The sequence below is a fragment of the Corapipo altera genome, unplaced genomic scaffold (assembly GCF_003945725.1).
Source record: "Corapipo altera isolate COAL_440 unplaced genomic scaffold, ASM394572v1 67, whole genome shotgun sequence".
In the NCBI taxonomy this organism is placed as follows: Eukaryota; Metazoa; Chordata; class Aves; order Passeriformes; family Pipridae; genus Corapipo; species Corapipo altera.
This window is the reverse complement of record NW_020884906.1, coordinates 1,886,020-1,903,226: the sequence shown is the minus strand read 5'-3', so window position 1 is coordinate 1,903,226 and position 17,207 is coordinate 1,886,020. Positions and strand designations below refer to the sequence as shown.

Sequence of the window (17,207 nt, the reverse complement as noted above, 5' to 3'; positions counted from 1 at the left end):
GGCGGCGGCGGCCCCCCCGGCGGTGCGCGGCGGCCGGAGCGGGGCCCCGGAGCGGCGCTGCCCCCGGGGAGGGGGCGCCGCGCCTGGATTATCCCGAGCTGGGTCGAGCCTCCTGGATCTGCCTCTCTCCTCCGCGCCGAGTGAATCCGAGGTGTCCTCGTCCTGATCCAGATAGATCTACCCCCCCTTCTCTCTTTTTTTTTTTTTTTTTTTTTTTTTTCCCCCCCCTCCTCCTCCCGGCGCTGTTTTTTTTGGGGGGGGGGGGGGGGGGGCGGGGGGTGGAAATTTGTCAAGGTCATTCCGTGGATTTAATATTTTTTGTGTGTGTGTGCCGCTCGCCCCACCGCCACCGCCACCCAGCCTTGCTCTGTGGATTATCATCGCCCTGGATCCGAGGCTCTGAACAGCAGGATTTTTTTTGTTGTTGTTGTTGCTTTTTTTTTTTTAAATTATTATTATTATTATTATTTTTTAAGGGCTCCGGGGTTTGGAGAGGGGAAGCGGTGAGTTGGAGGGGGGGCGACTTTTCTCTACCCCCCCCCCCCCCCCCCCCCCCCCCCCCCCCCCCCCCCCCCCCCCCGGCCTCCCCCCCCCCCCCCCTTTTTTTTTTTTTTTTTTTTTTCCCCCTTAATTTTTAATTATTTTTATCATTATTATTATTTTTAAATTTTTTTTAATTTGCTTCTTCTTCGGCGATGGATGGGAAAATCCGGCAGAGCCGGAGGTCGAGGTCGCAGCGGGACCGCGTGCGGCGGCGGGAGGCGGCGGCCCGCGACCCGCGGAACCAGAGCCCGTCGTCGGGCTCCGAGAAGGAGCCGAGCCCCGGGAAGGAGAACGGCGGCCAGAACTGCACCGCCCCGCGGGGCCCGCCGCCCGCCGCCCGCGCCGCGCGGCCCCCGCGCCGCCGCCGCCGCGAGTCCAGCTCCCAGGAAGAGGATCTGATCGATGGCTTCGCCATCGCCAGCTTCAACACCCTGGAAGCGCTGGAGGTACGAGCGGCGGGGGGCTACGGGGGGCTCTGCCCTCCCCGCGGGGCGGGGGCTGGGGCGGGCAGGGAGGGATGGGGGGGAGGGGGGGGGGAAGGGAGATGGAAGGAGAAGAGGAGGGAGAAAAAAAAAAAATAAATAAAATAAAATTGGGAAAGGAAACGCGCGGCGCTTTCGGGGCTGCTGAATGTTGCAAATGGCAATTAAGGTGCATTAATCGCGGTGTCGAGCCCCCCGGGGGGGGAATCCCGGGGCTGCCGGGCCGGCCCGGGTGCTCGCGGCTCCGCTGGCAACTTGGTGCCCTCCCCCTTCCCTTTTGCTCCTTCCCTCCCCCGGCCCCCTCCTCTGCCCGGCTCCGGCCGGTGTTTCGCCTTCACTTCGGGCAAGTCGAATGTTTGTTTGGGGTTTTAATTGCCTGCAAAATATTCCTGGCGTGTTGGGATGGTCCGGCATTGTTGTGAATGGTGGAGCTTCCCCCCCCCCCCCCCCCCCCCCCTCCCCCCGGCCCCCCCCCCTCCTCCAGCTCGGGAGTTTGTGTTTGCGTTGCCAAAATGTTACTTTATCTGTCTCCGGAGATTGTTAGCAAATGGCTAGTGTTTGACATTTTGTGGAAAAGAGATGTTTAAATGGATAATAATCCCTCGGTTGTAATTCCCATTTTTGAAGTAATTGAACAAATTCTTCATCTCTTGTTGACTGTACATATTTTTCTGGTGTTAATAGGCTGGCAAAAAATATTGCTTGTCTAACTTATTACAAACAATATTTGCTGAGCAAATACTGCCTGCCTTGTCTGAGCTAAGTTAAGCAGAGCAGGAAATTTAATATTTTCAGAGGGGCATTGACAAACTATGACTTTGGCTTTTGATTTTTGTTTTGTTTGTGTACAAGGGGAAGAAGTGAGTTGTCGAGAGGAAGCATCTAACAAGTTGCTTGGTGGGTGTAATAACTTGAATTCCCAGTCAATATGAGCAATGCTGGTGCCTTTGCCCACTTTCCTTGACACACTGTGATAAAAACGTGGGCAAAGTTTTGGGTGCTCTCCCTACTTTGGATTTCCTACCACTTGTGTGTCTATAAACCTGCCGTACAGCGGTGAAGAGTTCTGCTCAGGCTAATGAATAGTCTCAGATTTGCCCTGGGATCTTTAATGTCTTTGGCTCAGACTTTGAGGTCCCATTTTGTTTGAGGGCTTTGCTGCTCTCCAGCCCACCCCTCCTGCCCTGCAGGCCTCTGGTGACATCGTGGTTATCCGGAGTTCTCAGAGTCCCAGAGATGGTCCCTGTGTGCCCACAGGGGTGTCAGCGGTGGCCTTGGCCATCAGCTGATGTGGCAGGACCCTTGCCTGGGGAGCCAGGTGTTCTGCTCAGAAGGGGCATTTAGTCCAGTGGTCCTTGAGCAGCTCTGGGTGTGCAGGTACCAGAGGGGGAAATGGTTTGTGTTGGCTTGGCCGTGGCTGTTCCCTGGCTTTTTGTGGTGTCATTTGTGGGGTGTTGTCCTAACAGGAAAGCCAACTACTTTGTCCATGCAGAACTGATAATGAGCAAGCAATCTGCTTTCATGTGCCTCTAAGCCAAGCCCTAGACCTGTCTGTATACTGCTATTTTTTTTTTTCTTGGGCATGCTCTTAGTCAAATATGCATCAGCAGATAAGTCCAATTAAACCCCTGAGTCTCTGCTGAGCTGTCAGTGAAGAAAGTAAAATTCATCTTCCTGCAGAAATTTTCTACCATGATGAGCACATTATCAGGAAATAGAATTCAAATGATAGTGCAGTCCCTCCAGGCTGACGGGGAAAACTCTGGGCTTTTCAAGTGGGATGAGCCTTGTTATTGAATCACCCAAACCGTAACCTTGATAATAAGGCTCACGAGGGCTTCTACCCTTGTGACCTTAAACTTCTGCCACCCCAAGGTACTTCCATCTGTGGAAGCACTTCTGGTTTTTCTTTAAAAACAAAAATCCACAAAACAATCTTTACAAAACAATCCACTTTCAACTGTTGCAAAATACTTGAGTATCACCTGCCATTGACCGATTTCTGCTGTATTTGCCACCATGCAAGTGAACAGTGCACCTCAGCATCTGGGACGATGTTGGCACCTCAGAGCGAGAAGTGTGAGCAGAATTCACCTGTTTCACACCAGCTGGGTGTGTTGTATTCGAGGTTGTTGTATTCTTGGCGAGTCCTAATGACCGTGTGCATTCCCTAAATCCCTCTAACACTAAAAAGAAGGAAATGCTCAGCGTTGTGTGGATTTGTCCATGCAGTGCTGCCTTGGACCAAGGGTGATGTCTGGCAGGTGTGATGCAGCAGCAAGGGAAGGGAATTGTTAAGGCAGAATTACTTTAAAGCAGTATATGCCCGTGTAAGTAACCAAAATTACAAGGTCATTTTGTGTGGTGTGGAGCTGTGTTCTCTGGTGAACTTGAGGGCAACAGGTGGTTTTCTTCTGTGTTGGAGGAAATCTGTATTTTGGTGTGCATTTGTTTTTTAAGAGGACTTAAAATCTCCTGGAATGATATGTTAAAAATAAATAAGAATTGAAACCTGCTATGTTCATGAGGGGGGAGAAAGTATAAAAGTGAATACACAACCTAAGGACAGTACTGAATGAAGAAAGTATTTTATTTAATTTTTTAATCCTAAAAGGAGCTTTTGTTGCATATGTGGTGGTTCATTGTGGTGTTCTAGGTTGGTTTGTTGCTTGATGTTACAGTGATCTGTGATTACATGCAATAGACTGAGCTTTGGGTTTCCCCTTGGAAATTAAATTTGTCAATATTTAGGTAGAACTTAAGGGTAGAATCATTTGGGAGAGGTAAGGTGGTTTTTGGTTTGTTTCTCTTTATATCTCAAAATATTGTGAATTCCCCTTCCCTGCTGAAGCAAATTCTCACTGCTGGTGTTCCTGTAAATAAAGGGTGCTTTATAGAATAAGTATATATATTCTTCATTTGTGTTGACCTGGGAGTGTGGGCAGTTAAGCCTGAGGGATGGCTTTGAGATCTCTGTTAGCTCTTTGGTGAGAATTTCAAGCATTTTGGATTTTGTTTTAACTCATGTGGCAATGTTGACTTTGGCAGTTGTCATCTGAGAATCATGTTTCTTGTTTTGGCCTTACTTGTGACTTGACTTATGTATCTCTGATCCTACCATCTTCCAAATAAAGACTGAGTTGATTATATATATATTTTAAATTAAGGAAAAAAGAATAAAAAAGCCCACAGACAAGCAAGCAACAGCCTCTTTCTGTGCATAAGAAGTTAAACCTTCCCCTTTCCCTTCCTTCCCTTGGGTCTTCATGTATAAATCCTGCTCAGGTTTCACACAGGTTAAAGCTGAGGTGTGTGCAGTGGTGTTTTAGGTTTTTCATGCCCAGTCTCTGAACACGACATTGGACTTTACCTGGAAACTTTGTTTGCTCTGAGCTGTTGGCTTGAGGTGGTCAGTGAGATGGGCAGCTCCTGGAAAACCATCAGGACATGGTGCTGCCCAGGAGATGGTCCCTGTGGCAGGAGTCAGGAGAGCTGGCTGGGCTGAGCCCCGGGGGATTTCTGCCGGCCTCCCGAGATGAATGGTATGGATGGGAGCATGTGTGTATATTCATTACGTTCAGATGAAGCTGCTAATTATTCTTGAAGGTGATTGGTGAATCAGAGCGAGAGAATCTAAATGAGTGAGTCGGTAGTTGAGGGCTCTCTCTGATCATAGCTGTTCCTTTCAAGTATGAAAAACAGCGCTAAAAGGGAACTTCATCAGAATGTTAATGAATGCGATCTTTGAGAGCAATTGTTCTTCCAAAGTAGTTGAAAAGACAAGGGGTTGTGTTTTCTTTTTTGGCGGTTGTTTATCGTTTTTACAGATTCCAGCAAAGCTTTGGAGCTCTGAATGGAAATTTTAACTTTCCTGATGTGTGTGTGTATGGGTTTTTTAGCAACGTTTAACCTATTTATGGAACGTACTGGAGAATCCGTGCTCGGATGTGCGTGATGTGTTGTGTAGAAGTGGATCCCCAAGCTGGAAGGAGTCAGACCTTGACTGGGTGCACGTGGTGGAGAAATGGAGGTGCTGCCCTCCCAAGCTGAGCTGGGGCCCAGCTGTGCCTGGTGGCAGACCCTGAGGAGATGAAAGCTTTGCCCACTCTCACTTGTGTTCACACCCAGGGCTCTGGCAGTGCTGACTCCCAGTCCCTTCTCTGTTGTTTGTGCCTGAGTGTAACAGAGTTTAGAAAGCCTGTTGGTGATAGGAGACTTCTGGACAAAATCCATAAGTTCTCCAGCTGTCATCTTGATAAGGCTGTTTTCACATGTGTGCTGTGCACTGTCCTGTTGCTGTTGCTCTGATCTCTCATTGATAAGAAAACCAGTGTATTTAGCTGCAGCTTCCTGCTCCAAAGGTTTTGTGCTGGTTCCACTGACCTAGCTATGTAACTTCTGATGTGTCATCATCTCTCTCTATATGTACTGTGCAGCTTTGTTTTTTCTATAGGTATTCTTGCATTTTAAAACAAGTTTCTAGATATTTAAGTATTTTTTTCCTTCCACTTAATTGTCAGGTGATGGTGTATCAAGCTACCGTTTCTGATGGCCAGTTATTCCTTTTAAAAAGTGCTTTTAACCTCAGGAAAGCTAATGATTTTCTGGATGATGCTCTAAAGGCTCTAAATTCCTTCTGGTTTTCCTGGAGGCTTGCTACTCTCCATTGATTTGTTCTCCGAGCTGTTGATTTATTTTTTTTTCCCATCTTGTCTGAAGCAGGTACTTAAGGTGTTTTTGTTGTCGTTGAGGAATCAGAGGTGGTTAATGCAGAGCTGAAGCAGAGAAGTGAGCTCTGGAAAGCCTGAAGTATCTGCTCAGCTGGGCCAGGAACAGGGAGGAGCTCAGGGGTCACCCTCATCCCTACCTGAGGTCTCATTTTTAACTCAAACTGCACTTGACCAAGTCTGTCTGGGTCTTTTTAAAATACCTCTTAATATTTTACCAATTCTTCCAGACTGGTTTCCTGTAGTATAACTACTCAGTCTTTCTTCAGCACTATGAAACCTGGGGTAAAACACGAGGTAAAGTTTGCTGAAATGTCAAGTGGAACAACCACCACAGAGAAATTCAGAAGATATATTCAATTTTTTAATTAATTATAATCTATAACATTTAAGAAGTATAACGTACTCTGTATTGCACAGGTAAGATTTTTTTAATAAAAGGCATAAAATAAAAGTAGTGTTCCACTTCAGCCCTGCTATTAAATTATATTGTATCCAAATTAATGCTTTCTTGCAGTAGTGCATTTGACTTCCTGTCTAGTAAGAACCGAAAATCTTACTGTCCTCTCAGTGTGCTGACAAGATGCACTTTTTATTGTTTATCTCAGTTATTTCACAGAATGAGACTAACTATCACAGTGTTACTTTCTGGGCAAAGAGCAGTGAAGAAGGGAGCTGGGCAGGGTGAGATGAGCCTGAAGTATTTCTTGTTGTTTCTTTGGTAGGTCCTTGCTTGCTCAGCAGGAGAGCTGGTGGTCACACAACTGCACCCCTGTAAAAATTCCTGTAGGTGCAGAGATCCACTATAGGCTGGAGACACATCAATAGAAACACTTTGGGGTGGTTTGTTTGCTTTCCCTTTTGGTGTTCTCCTGCTCTCCTGCTTTCTTGGGTGAGGTGTGAAGTTCTCCAGGCACAGCCAGGACAGGCTGCTCCCCCTGCATCAGGCTTAACTAGACCTGCTGGGCTTTGCATGCACACAGATCCCAAACCTGTGTGCACCTTGGCTGGAGCGAGTGTTCCCTGCATGTGCTTATTGCTTCAGCTTCTTCAGTGTCTGGTCTTTGTCCTGGTGATGCAGGTTGTGGGAATATGGTGTAGTTTGTCTGCAGTGCTGCAGCAAGTACTCGAGAGCAGGCAGTATCAGCAGAACTGAAACGCTGTTTCCTGCTCGATGCAAGTTTTTTTAGAAATAAAGATTTGAAATACAGTGCGTGGGGTGTGTGTCTTGGTATCAGTTGTAGGTGAACATCCAGTTGTAAGTGAGAACAATTTCCAATTCACTGCACTTTAATGCCTCCAGTTTATCACTGTAAAGGTATAAAAGAGTTTTATGTAGGTGAAGTGGCTCTTGCTGTTTAAATATCTTCTGGCTCTGCTGTGTTCAGCACAATGGGGGCTGTGACTCCTCCAGCCTTGCTCTTCATAGCGAAAAGAAGAGTTGGAGCACTGTGCTACCGGCCCCGGTCCATCTCCTTGAGAAATAGGCTCTTTTCCAAAACTAATGAACTATCAAGAATACTTCTCTGATGCTGAAAAGAAGAATCAGTCTTTGCTGTTAATCTGAAAGGTTTAAAATGGAGGAGAGGGTTGAGCAGCCTCCGAGCCGCCCAGGCACAACCGACCTGCGCGGAGTCGTCGGTCCAGTTCCTCTGCTGCGAGGGATTGTGAAAGCTGGGCAGGTACGGACGGCACTGCGGGGCTCCCCCACCTGCTCCAGCCCGGCCCACACGTGTGTGGAGCCCTGCTGACAGGCAGAGAGGTGCCTGTGGATTTTTGTAGCTTAATTATTTTGTCCAGAGTGACCGGACCCCAAGCTCGGAAGTACCTGGTGAACAGGAGCTGAGGGGCAGCCACGTGCACTGCTCTGGCACAATCCAGGATGAATGGGGATGGTTTCCTTTGTAGCTCTGCCTTGCTTCAAGCCAAAAAGGGGCTGAAGTTGAACAAAAAGTTGCATCTGCAAGGTCAGTGGTTGGCACGGATAAGGGGATTGAAAGGATCAAAATTATTTCCCTGCGCTACTGGCTGCAAAACACGGGCTTATGGCACCATTCCTGTCTCTCCCTTTGTGCTCAGAGCAAAGCTTTTTTAATCTTGTGCTGGCTATCTATAGTTGTGCCACACAAACATGGCAATTTGAAGTTAAATGTTCTATTTTGGGGACTGCTGTGCATTGTTGGCAGGGCAAGGGAGCCGTGCTTGGGCTCCTCTCCTTTTCCTTGCTTGTTCTCTCTTCTGCACAGGTTGTGATAGAAAGGAATTAAGAAAATATGTATAATGCACTAATGCCTGTAGTCTAGATGTGAAGTTTATGGTGTTTGTGGCTGGATATCATCACATAATCTTCCTCTCCAACAGATGGTCCTTCTAGCTTCATAAAAATATGACTATAATTGTTTGGTGGTTTTCTTTTTTTCCCCCCAATTTTAAATATAGATGGATTTACTCTGATGCTAGGGTGTCCAGGATCTAGCCTGTACTTAGTGACAAGATGCTTAAGTTAGGAGGAAGTGTGCAGCCCAAGTTGGGAAACAAATGGTAATTCAGAGCTTCTGGCTGTTGGGTGGCTGCTGCCAGACACCAGGATCGTTTCTTTAACCCCTCCTGTTGGTTGGTGAGGCTGCAGTTTCTTTCCTGGGAGCTCTTATTTGTACAGAGGAGCAAAAACCCCGAAGAATTTCAGGGGAAGCAGCATCTCAAACCTTACAATGACATCAAGTGCATCAGGTAATGAATGCATTATTGCTGCTGATGTTTTGGTGGCTCATAAATGTCTCTTGCACTGCTGTCAAAGAGGACGTGCAGCCTCTTTACTCCACTTAATCTGAGCACATACCTGCACTCAGGGGGAGCGAGACTCAAGATAATATGCAGCTAAGAGATGTTTATGGAATCAGTCAAACTTGATATAAAATAATTATGATGTTTTGACAGCTTGTTAATAACTTGCAGCCATTGGAAGAAATGGAATTATGGCATTCTTGGTCCTTGATGGAACCTTGGCATTTCTTTCAGACTGTAAAATTAAAGAAAAAATGTGAAAGCCATTAAAAGAGTTGGACGTGGTGCCTGGGAAGAATTATGGGTGGCTTAATTGAAAAAGTGCTTCGTTCCAATTGAAGTTCATTGCAGTTCAGTTCTGCCCACTTCCCTGTGTCTGTAATGGAGAAGGAAAAGGGCTGATTCCTCCAAAATTCTGTCTGTGAGAGTGTTTTGGGTGTCACTCGGTTCTTCATCTTATCTGTGAATGAAGTGGAAGGAAATCCTAGCGAGCATTAGACATGAGAGAAAAGTCTTGTCACCTGTAATGACTAAAATCCCCTGAAGTGTTGCCAGCGTGTACTTTAGGAATCATATAATTATATGATTATTGAAAGAGACATAAAAGACCTCATGGCAAAAACCTTAGAAAGGGGGAGGGAGGGAATCCGTATGCAAATGAAGATACGCAGAATTTGCTGTCTCTCTCTTTTTTTTTTTCCCTAGTTATTTTTCAGTCCAAAGCTCGGTAATTGCTTTTATGGGGATTACTTAATAAAACTGGGGCATGCAAAGGAGGGAGAAATTGTTTATGCCGCGTCAGAGGGCTGGCTTGCAGTCCTACAGAGCTGGAGTAAAAATGGGATTTTTAAAAGTAGAACTGCAAAGTGGGTTTTTCTGCTAAGAGAAAACAGCCATTTGTTGAAATGTTATCCTACAATAAAAGTGTTTTGTGGTCTGGCGGTTTGCAGAGGGGTCCGGAAGTTGAGATAACGGGGTTTTCTTTCTGACTCCGCCACAAGTTTCCTCTCTGAGCTCTTGGCAAGTCCTTTCATCGCTGCCTGTGTCACCTCAGCTGCCAGTGCCATTGTTTGGGTACCTGATGGGAGGCTGGATTTGCCTCTCAGGGAAACTCCCATCATCCCTGTGACACAAGGGAGCTGAATCTCAACCCTGGGACATCTTGCTTCTCACAGAAGCACTCATTCAGGCACTTGTTAGGAAGCTCTCCTGGTGCAGAACAGACCTGTATCTCAGGAGAGCTTTTGTTGCAAGGTAGGCAAAAACCTCCTTCCTTTTTTTTCTCAGGCTTAACTAAAGCACTTGGTGCATTTAAGAAAAAAAAAAAAAGGGGGGGGGGGCAAAAAAATCCATCACGGTGCTGTTAGTGTTGAGTTACTGAATATTTTGCAAGATCTCTCCAGGAAAGAACAACACCATTTACTCTGGTATTGTAGTTTGACATTAAATAGTACCAAGTTGTGATATGAGTTGCTAATGTGATTTTTAGCTGAAAATGACAATGGTTTTCCAACCAGATGGATTTTATAACTCGCCTGCTATCAGCTCATCCATCAAACTCTGCAGATGTCTGTGTGTTTGTTGTAATGTGCACATGGTAATGTTGTTGATTACATCAGACAAACTGATAACCCTGTTCAAGCCCTATTATCATCCTCTGGGCAGCCCCTGGTATGGGTTTGACAGTGGGGGATTTGTTTGCAGCCTGTCCCTGCAGGTACTTGGTGGGTTGAGCTGCTTTCTCAGTTCCTGTCCATGGCTATGGAGGTGCTGCATCTGTGGGGTCGATGTAACTTGTGTGGGGAGAACCATTTTGAGATGACTTTGATCCAGGCACTGGCATTTCCGATGCTGTTTGTGTTGGGAAGAGGGTTAATGAAACAGAAATGAGAGCCTCTGGGCTGCACATGGTCTGTAACTTGATTTCACACAGCTCATGACTTTTCTTCCACATCGCTGGGTGACACTAAGTCACATAGGGTATATGACTTAGAAATTAAAATTTTAGCTGCATCTGGGCAAAAGTGCTCGTAGGACTCGGTCAGAAAAGATTCCCATGCTCGTTACTAGGTTATCTGTAGAAGTTTTAGGCATGCTGCAAGAAAAGATGATTTTTTTTAGCAACTGCTGGGTAGAGGTTGTCTGGAGCCCCGTGTTACCACCAAACTCAGTTGGCTTGGTTGGAAAATGGCCTTGTGTTTTGGCAGGTGTTGGACATGCCATTTCCAAACCAGGGGTTATGAACTGCTGCAGTGGGGCTTCTGTAAACTAATGTAAACTCCCAGGTGATACCTCAGATAAACAGCTATATGCAGTTTGTTCTCTGGCAGGTTCCCAAGAACTATTTCTGAAGTTGATCTTATTTTTTAGAAACAAACAAACAAACAAACAAACAGCTTACCCAAGCTGTTTCCAGAGAGAGCATCTTTCACTTCTTAAGTTCAGCTTTGTTGCATCCTGAGAAACAGATGAATGGGTTGTGAAGTCTCTGGGTGTGTTGCCTGTTTCTCCTCTGCCCAGGAGGAGCTCAGGATTATCATCTCTGGGTTTACAAAGTTGCTGGTCTCTAAATAGGTGTTGCTCTTGTGCTGCAGCTTCCAGGCAAGCCATGCTGCTGGATTGTAAGACCTTAATATTGTTTCTCTTGGTTGTTGGACTCAGTTGTGTTGCTGGGATGAAACAGGGGTGTGTGGGTTTCCAGGGCAGGGTGTTCAAGCCTCCCTCTTGGACAGGAGTGGGGTCTCTGGTTTCCTGATCAGCGCTTCCTGGTCAAAACATATCCGTGGATTTTCTTTCCCACTGCCAAAATAAATGCTGTGGACAATCCAGAGCCAGGAATGTCATCATCATCAGGTTACTGAGTTTCTGCCTGAAGGTCAGCTAGCTGTGACTGCTACTAAATAGCTGTTTGCTGATATGTTGTTTGCATTCATACCCCACATCTGGTTGCATGTTTTCGGTGTAGTTTTGGCATAAAGCTCTGTGGCCCAAACAGGGGCACGTTTGATGATACTTCTTTTTGTAAGCTTGATACAACCTGTAAGGATATTTTTGACCTGAAAAAGGACAGAGTATAAACTGCAAGTGTTTATCTGTCTTAAGTGCAGCGTGTTGGTCATCCAAAATCAAGTTAATTTGGTTTGCTCAATGGTTTGTGTGTGTTGCTGGAAAGATGGGTCCTTTCTTTTTAAGACTTAGAGATTTTACTTGGCAGATTTTATTGCCACTGCTTGCTGTGGTTGCTTGCAGAGGAGAGGTTCATGTACTGTACCAGCAGGACAGAAAGACAACTCCTTCATGTGTGGCAGCACTGGGAAGTGATCAAATAACGTGGAGTTACTGCAGTGAAAGGGGTAAACTCCCAGGCTGGGCTCAGGCTTAACCGAGTCTGGTTTTCAGGAAGTGCTGGATCTGGGCTGGATGGAAACAGGCTGCAAAAACCATCAGGAGGCTGCTGGAGGACTGTGCTGCTGGGGTGCCAGGAGCTGAGGAGGTCTGGCTGTCCCCTGCACTGTGTCACCTCGGGCTGGGTGGGCACCTCCCTCCCTGTCACACCGGTCCTGGGTGGCAGCAGGGTGGGGTGGTCTTGAGAAGCTGTAACATGAAGAGTGTGTCAGCATTAGGGCTGCTGAATGGGCAGCTTCTGGTGGTGTTTCCTGCAAGCACATAAAGCTCGTCTTCCCTTGGGGTGTTCCTTGGCTTGGTTTTTATGTACTTCTGATTTTCTGCTAATTACCAATAAGTGACTTTTCACTGTTCTGGTGCGATTACCTGGGCAAAAAGAGGAACTACTGAGAGGGGGAATAGATTTTTGTCTCAAGCAATAGGTGAATTCTTTTTGTTCTTCTACGTCTCTCTCCTTTTTTTTTGTGCATGTGTGTGTTAAAATTCCCATTCCCTGTTTATGAATGTTTAGCAGATGAAGTCACTGGTGTTTTTCCTGGTATTACCTTTGTGATGTTCTGAACGTAAGCAAAATGTGATTATTCACTGAGTCTCTGCTGAATACTGTAGGAATAATGAGTCTGTGCCTAAAGCACAAGCTCAGACACATAAAGCATGTCAATAAGAGTACAGACATGGGGGAAAATTGCAAAGTGTAGCTTCTTTTACCAATTTTACTGGAGCATCCTTGTGCTTACTTTGAGGTTAGGAGGAGATTAATCATGGTGTGTGACTGGCATTTCTGATGTCAGGGAGCTGAAGGTGGAGAGAGTGTGGGGGTCCCCCTTCTGCTGTGGGAAGCTCTCTCTGGGGAGAGTGACAGTTCCCAGCAGAGCAGTTTAACTGGTGTGCTTCTGGAAGCAGGGCTGGAAGTGAAAAAATATGCCTTGGTGTCTTCATGGTGATCAAGCCTTTTCAAAAAGAATAAATTCTGGTGTCTTGCAGTGGATTCTCGATGCTGTTGAAAGGAACAGAAATAGGCTGTGAAGGTTTCCCCACCTGGGGAATCCCCATCCCACTGCTCAGGCCTCCCAGGCAGCTGCCAAACCAGAAACACTCCAATGTCTTTGTCTGGGGGCTGCAGGTACCTTTTCAAGAAGGTCATAATTTGGGTAGCAGCTGAATTACAGAGCCTTTGCTGCGATGGACAGAATTTTTTTTTTTTTTAGACTTTCTAGTTCTTCTAATGATATGTTTTGTGAAGCTGTAAAGTTTAATGAACTTTAAATACCACCTCTGTTTAACAGCATTTAAACTCTCTGTTTTGAATTTTCTTCAGCCTGAAAAAAGAAGTAGTTTTGTGTTCTCTTTTAGACCATGGTCACTGAAATGGTTTGTCTCTATTGTTAAAAAAGAATGAGAATTTGGGTACCTAATTACCCATAGCTACTCCTTTTAATGTTGAGAGTTCATCCTTTGCCCCCACTCTTTTTAATGTAGATTTTCTAAACAGCATCTGAAAATGTGTTCAAAAAGACCTAATTAGTGTTGATATTTCAATATCTGGGCTTATAACTTAGCTTTTTTAATAGGGCACCTGGGTATCAGCACTAAATGTGAAGAAAATTGAACCAATCCCCAAAGGGAATGCATATAATTTTAATTGGGGATGGGGAAAGAAACAACCCTAAAACTTCAGACTAAATTATTTGTCGGTTAAGTGCATGTCCTGTGTTCAGTGTGTCCCATGGAGGGAAGGGGGAAAATGGTGTTTAATTAGTGCTTCAGTAATACCACACACTTAAGAGTTGTGGTTTTAGAAAAATGTGCCTGGGCAAACTCCTCCTGGCCAGAGTGGGTATCTGTTTGGTCGATATTATTTTAAGTCTGATGAAGCATTGTTCACACCTTCTTGGAATGTAATACAGGAATAAACGGGAAACCCAATCTCCTTAGCACCCTGAGTCCCTCAGACAGGCCGTGCTCCGAGACAGGGATTTATTTCATGCATGGTGGCCTAGGCACGAAACAAATGTGTAGAAAAGGGAATTATGTAGAATTGAAAGTGACAATTATGCAAACATTCCAGTTGAGGAAGAAGTAAATTCCTCTCTTTTTCCATGTGCTCAGCTTCAGAGCTAACGAGCAGCCTCTCGGGGGTTCTGGTCTGTGTGTTTGTGTCTGTCATATCTCTCTCATCTCGGCTGCTTCTTGTTTCTTTTCTTCTTTTTTTTTTTTTTTTTTCTGGTTTGACCTTATTTTCCCTTTTGTTCCGTGGAGTCATTCAATCTTTGTACTGCCGGGTTTGTTTACCTTGCCAGAGGAAAATGTTAGCACCCTTCCATTTAGGAGCCCAGGGCTCCTGTCCTCAGTCCCTTGCACACCCAGCACTGTGTCCTTCGCTCCCTGCCCGGGCACAGGAACACTGTGACTGATGGCATCCAAATCCCTTCAGTCAATTTTTTTTTTTTTTTCCTTTTAAAGGGAAGGGAAGCTGGTGAGAGAAGAAGCAAGCTGTGAAAATAGCTCTGTGTTTAGATGGACACCCTTTTGCAAAGCTAAACAACTTGATCTTCCGTGCTGCTGGGTAATTCCCACGCTTGAAGAAATAGGGAAAGAGTGAGCAGGGAGCTGGGGCTGTGACCACTTTAATCTGACATAAGTACGTGTTTTTGCTGAAGGGGATGGTCCTTTCCTGCCCTGGCTGCTTGTCCTGATTACCTCCCTTGTGCCAGCACTAGCATTTATGCTGCCAGGAAAACTAATTCCCTGGTTCCCTGCTCTGGCTCACTGCACAGCCATGCAAATGCCCTTCTGGCACAGGGGAGGCAGGATGCAGGGGAGTGGGGGATGCAGAGCAGATGTGTATTGATTAAAGAAACCCTGCAAATATGGCCTGAGCCTTTGTAGCAGGATTAGAGCGACATGTTCTTTATGTGTTTTAGGTCATCTAAGTCGAGGGGCCTGGTGTAAAATGATGATTGTGCTGGAGTGACTCTGGTCTTGGTTAAGCTCGTGAAGTTGGGATGATGTGGTTGTATATGGGGTAGTGGGGGTAGTCTGAGGGTAGAAGGGATTACTGGGAAAGATAAAACTTCACTTGCAATTTAATTGCTCTGAGAACCCAGTTTCTACCTTGTTTTCACTGATTAGTTTCAATGTGACAGGAAGAAAGAAGAGACAAGCTTTTTTGTGCTTGGTTGAGTGCTTGGAGTGGATGAGGTATCTAACCCTCTTGATGACAGAAAGTTAAAAGCAGTTCAGTCTGTAAATAGCATTTGTAGCTCTGTTCACTCAAAAATTCCTTCTTTTTAGCCTCCTGTTATTTTTTTTCTCCTCCTGTCTTTCTTTCTGTACCGTACCCTGTGCATGTGTTGTATAAAAGAGAAGCTTGTGTTGGGTATTAAACCCAGAGAGTGGGGGAAGAAGCAACTCTTCTCATCAGTGTCATTTCCCCAGCTGTAATCCCACAGAGGGATTGAAGAAAGTGTTGGGAGGATAAGATCAGTGTTTGAGCCCAGCTAAACGCTGGCTCTGCTGTGTGAAAATGGCTTTAATGGAGCCTGGTTGTGTGGGGAGAAAATTGCACGTAAATTGTGCAGATTTCTAAATAAAAAGCATTTAATTGCACTAAAAGAAGGGGAGGGCCCCCTCTCTTGTGTGCACATGGGAGACTTCAGTGAGCATAAGTAACCTCTGTGGCACAGTAGTCATTGACCTTGTCAAATCATGCCACTGGAGGTCATGTGTGGTGAAGTGGGTTGCCACAGGGGATTAGCACATCTGGGCAGAGGGTTTTTACTTCTGAGCATGGATGCCAAATCCCATCTCCAGCAGCACATATGGACCCATCAGAGAGCACAAGGAGTGAGAAGATGGGAAAGCACCTTCCAGAAATGCAAGGGATAAACCTGTCTGGAGCCAGGGGCTTTCCTGACCCCACTTGCAGGAGAAAGAACAGTTGGCTGCACTGTGGACTCTGAGCTCCAGTGAGAAGGTGGACTTGAAATTTCACTGGAAGAACATACCAGCTTCCCTTGGTAATCTCATAATTAAGTAGTTTTAGACACAGAACTGTCTTTTTGCCTACATTTCCTATACGGTTTCTCACATACAGATGTAGTTTTACATCCTGCTGTTGGTTCGGTATGACCAGGTGCAGCTTTGTGCAGGAGGGAGGCTGATGTGCTTATTTACTGGGCTGAAAATAGACAGAGAGGGTGACATTGTAAGTCTCAGAAGAAATGAGATGGCATTGGTATGTCAGCTCCTATGCAAGGCTTCACTATTACTGTGTGAAGATATTAGACCCATTTCACAGATGGCAAGATATGAAGTACAAGAAAAAACAGATAGTTACTAGCAATGGATCTACTTGCCCTGTGCCTAGAAGAGAGAATATTTAAGGATGGCTTTCCTGCTTGAATAAAGGGTTTATTAGAAAGCTTGCTGGCATGGCATCCTGGAAGTCTAAGCACTGGAGTGTGAGATTTTATACAGACCTGTTCTGCTTTGCCTCCTGTATTCTTCTACAATTCTGCCTTAGTTGAATTAATTTCATACCCCATGAAGAAGGTATTAAAAGAAAATTATCAATGCTTCCAGCAGTTGTTATCTTAGTAGGCAAAAGTGGCATTAAAGTTGAAACTGTCTAGTCTTTGTATTTGCCAATAAGGGACATCATTTGTCACTGATGCCTGTTGCCTTCTGGATGAGGGGAGAAATGACTAATGCTTTGCTCCTGCCTTTGTTGTGAGGACCTAAAATGAAACTGTAGTTGGTTGTAGTTACTAGAAGACTAAGTGGTGATGGGTTTTGATACTTGTGCTAAGTTTTTGCTTGTCAGGAAAATGTGAGAGTTGTGTGAAGTTATGATTTATAGAAAGTACTGTCCGAACAGTGTCAGGAAAATGATGCTGAAGGTCGCTCGTTGAAGGTTCTCTGTTCAGGAGGTTTGGGCTCACAGGTGGCATTGGTGACACACACCACAGAGATGCAACCCACGCTGGGGTTTTCAGTGCTGGTGGCTTCTGAGACTTCTTCAGAGGTTACACAGTTCCTACTGAGATGTGTTCAAGACTGCTGGGAACGGGGGTGTTTTTACAGTCACCTTTAGAAGTTGTGCCTTGACGTCCTGCCAGGAGCTGTGGGGCACAGATGAAAGTGTGGACCTGTGTCACAGGAGTGCTGGGCCTCTGGATGGAGGCTGGGTTCTCTGTTTCTCACTTTGTTTCAGTACTTACTGTACCATATTGCATCTGAAATGCTAGGTTGGACTCGGAGGATT

The 17,207-nt window shown here is 45.6% G+C and overlaps 1 protein-coding gene across 17 annotated transcripts in view; it reads left to right on the top strand.

Annotated features, from left to right (window-relative positions):
* Positions 1–58: 58 nt before the first annotated feature.
* The window catches only part of FBRSL1 (fibrosin like 1), a 508,705-nt gene continuing 491,556 nt past the window's right edge, over positions 59–17,207 (top strand). For 13 of the 17 annotated variants that reach the window (XM_027652125.1, XM_027652123.1, XM_027652119.1 and 10 more), the window contains exon 1: positions 60–989. In XM_027652125.1, coding sequence (XP_027507926.1) covers positions 696–989 — 294 coding nt within the window. In that variant the 5' untranslated portion in view covers positions 60–695. Of the gene's footprint in view, positions 990–17,207 lie in introns of all 17 variants that reach the window. The other 4 variants (XM_027652130.1, XM_027652129.1, XM_027652122.1 and 1 more) reach the window with 2 other exon arrangements.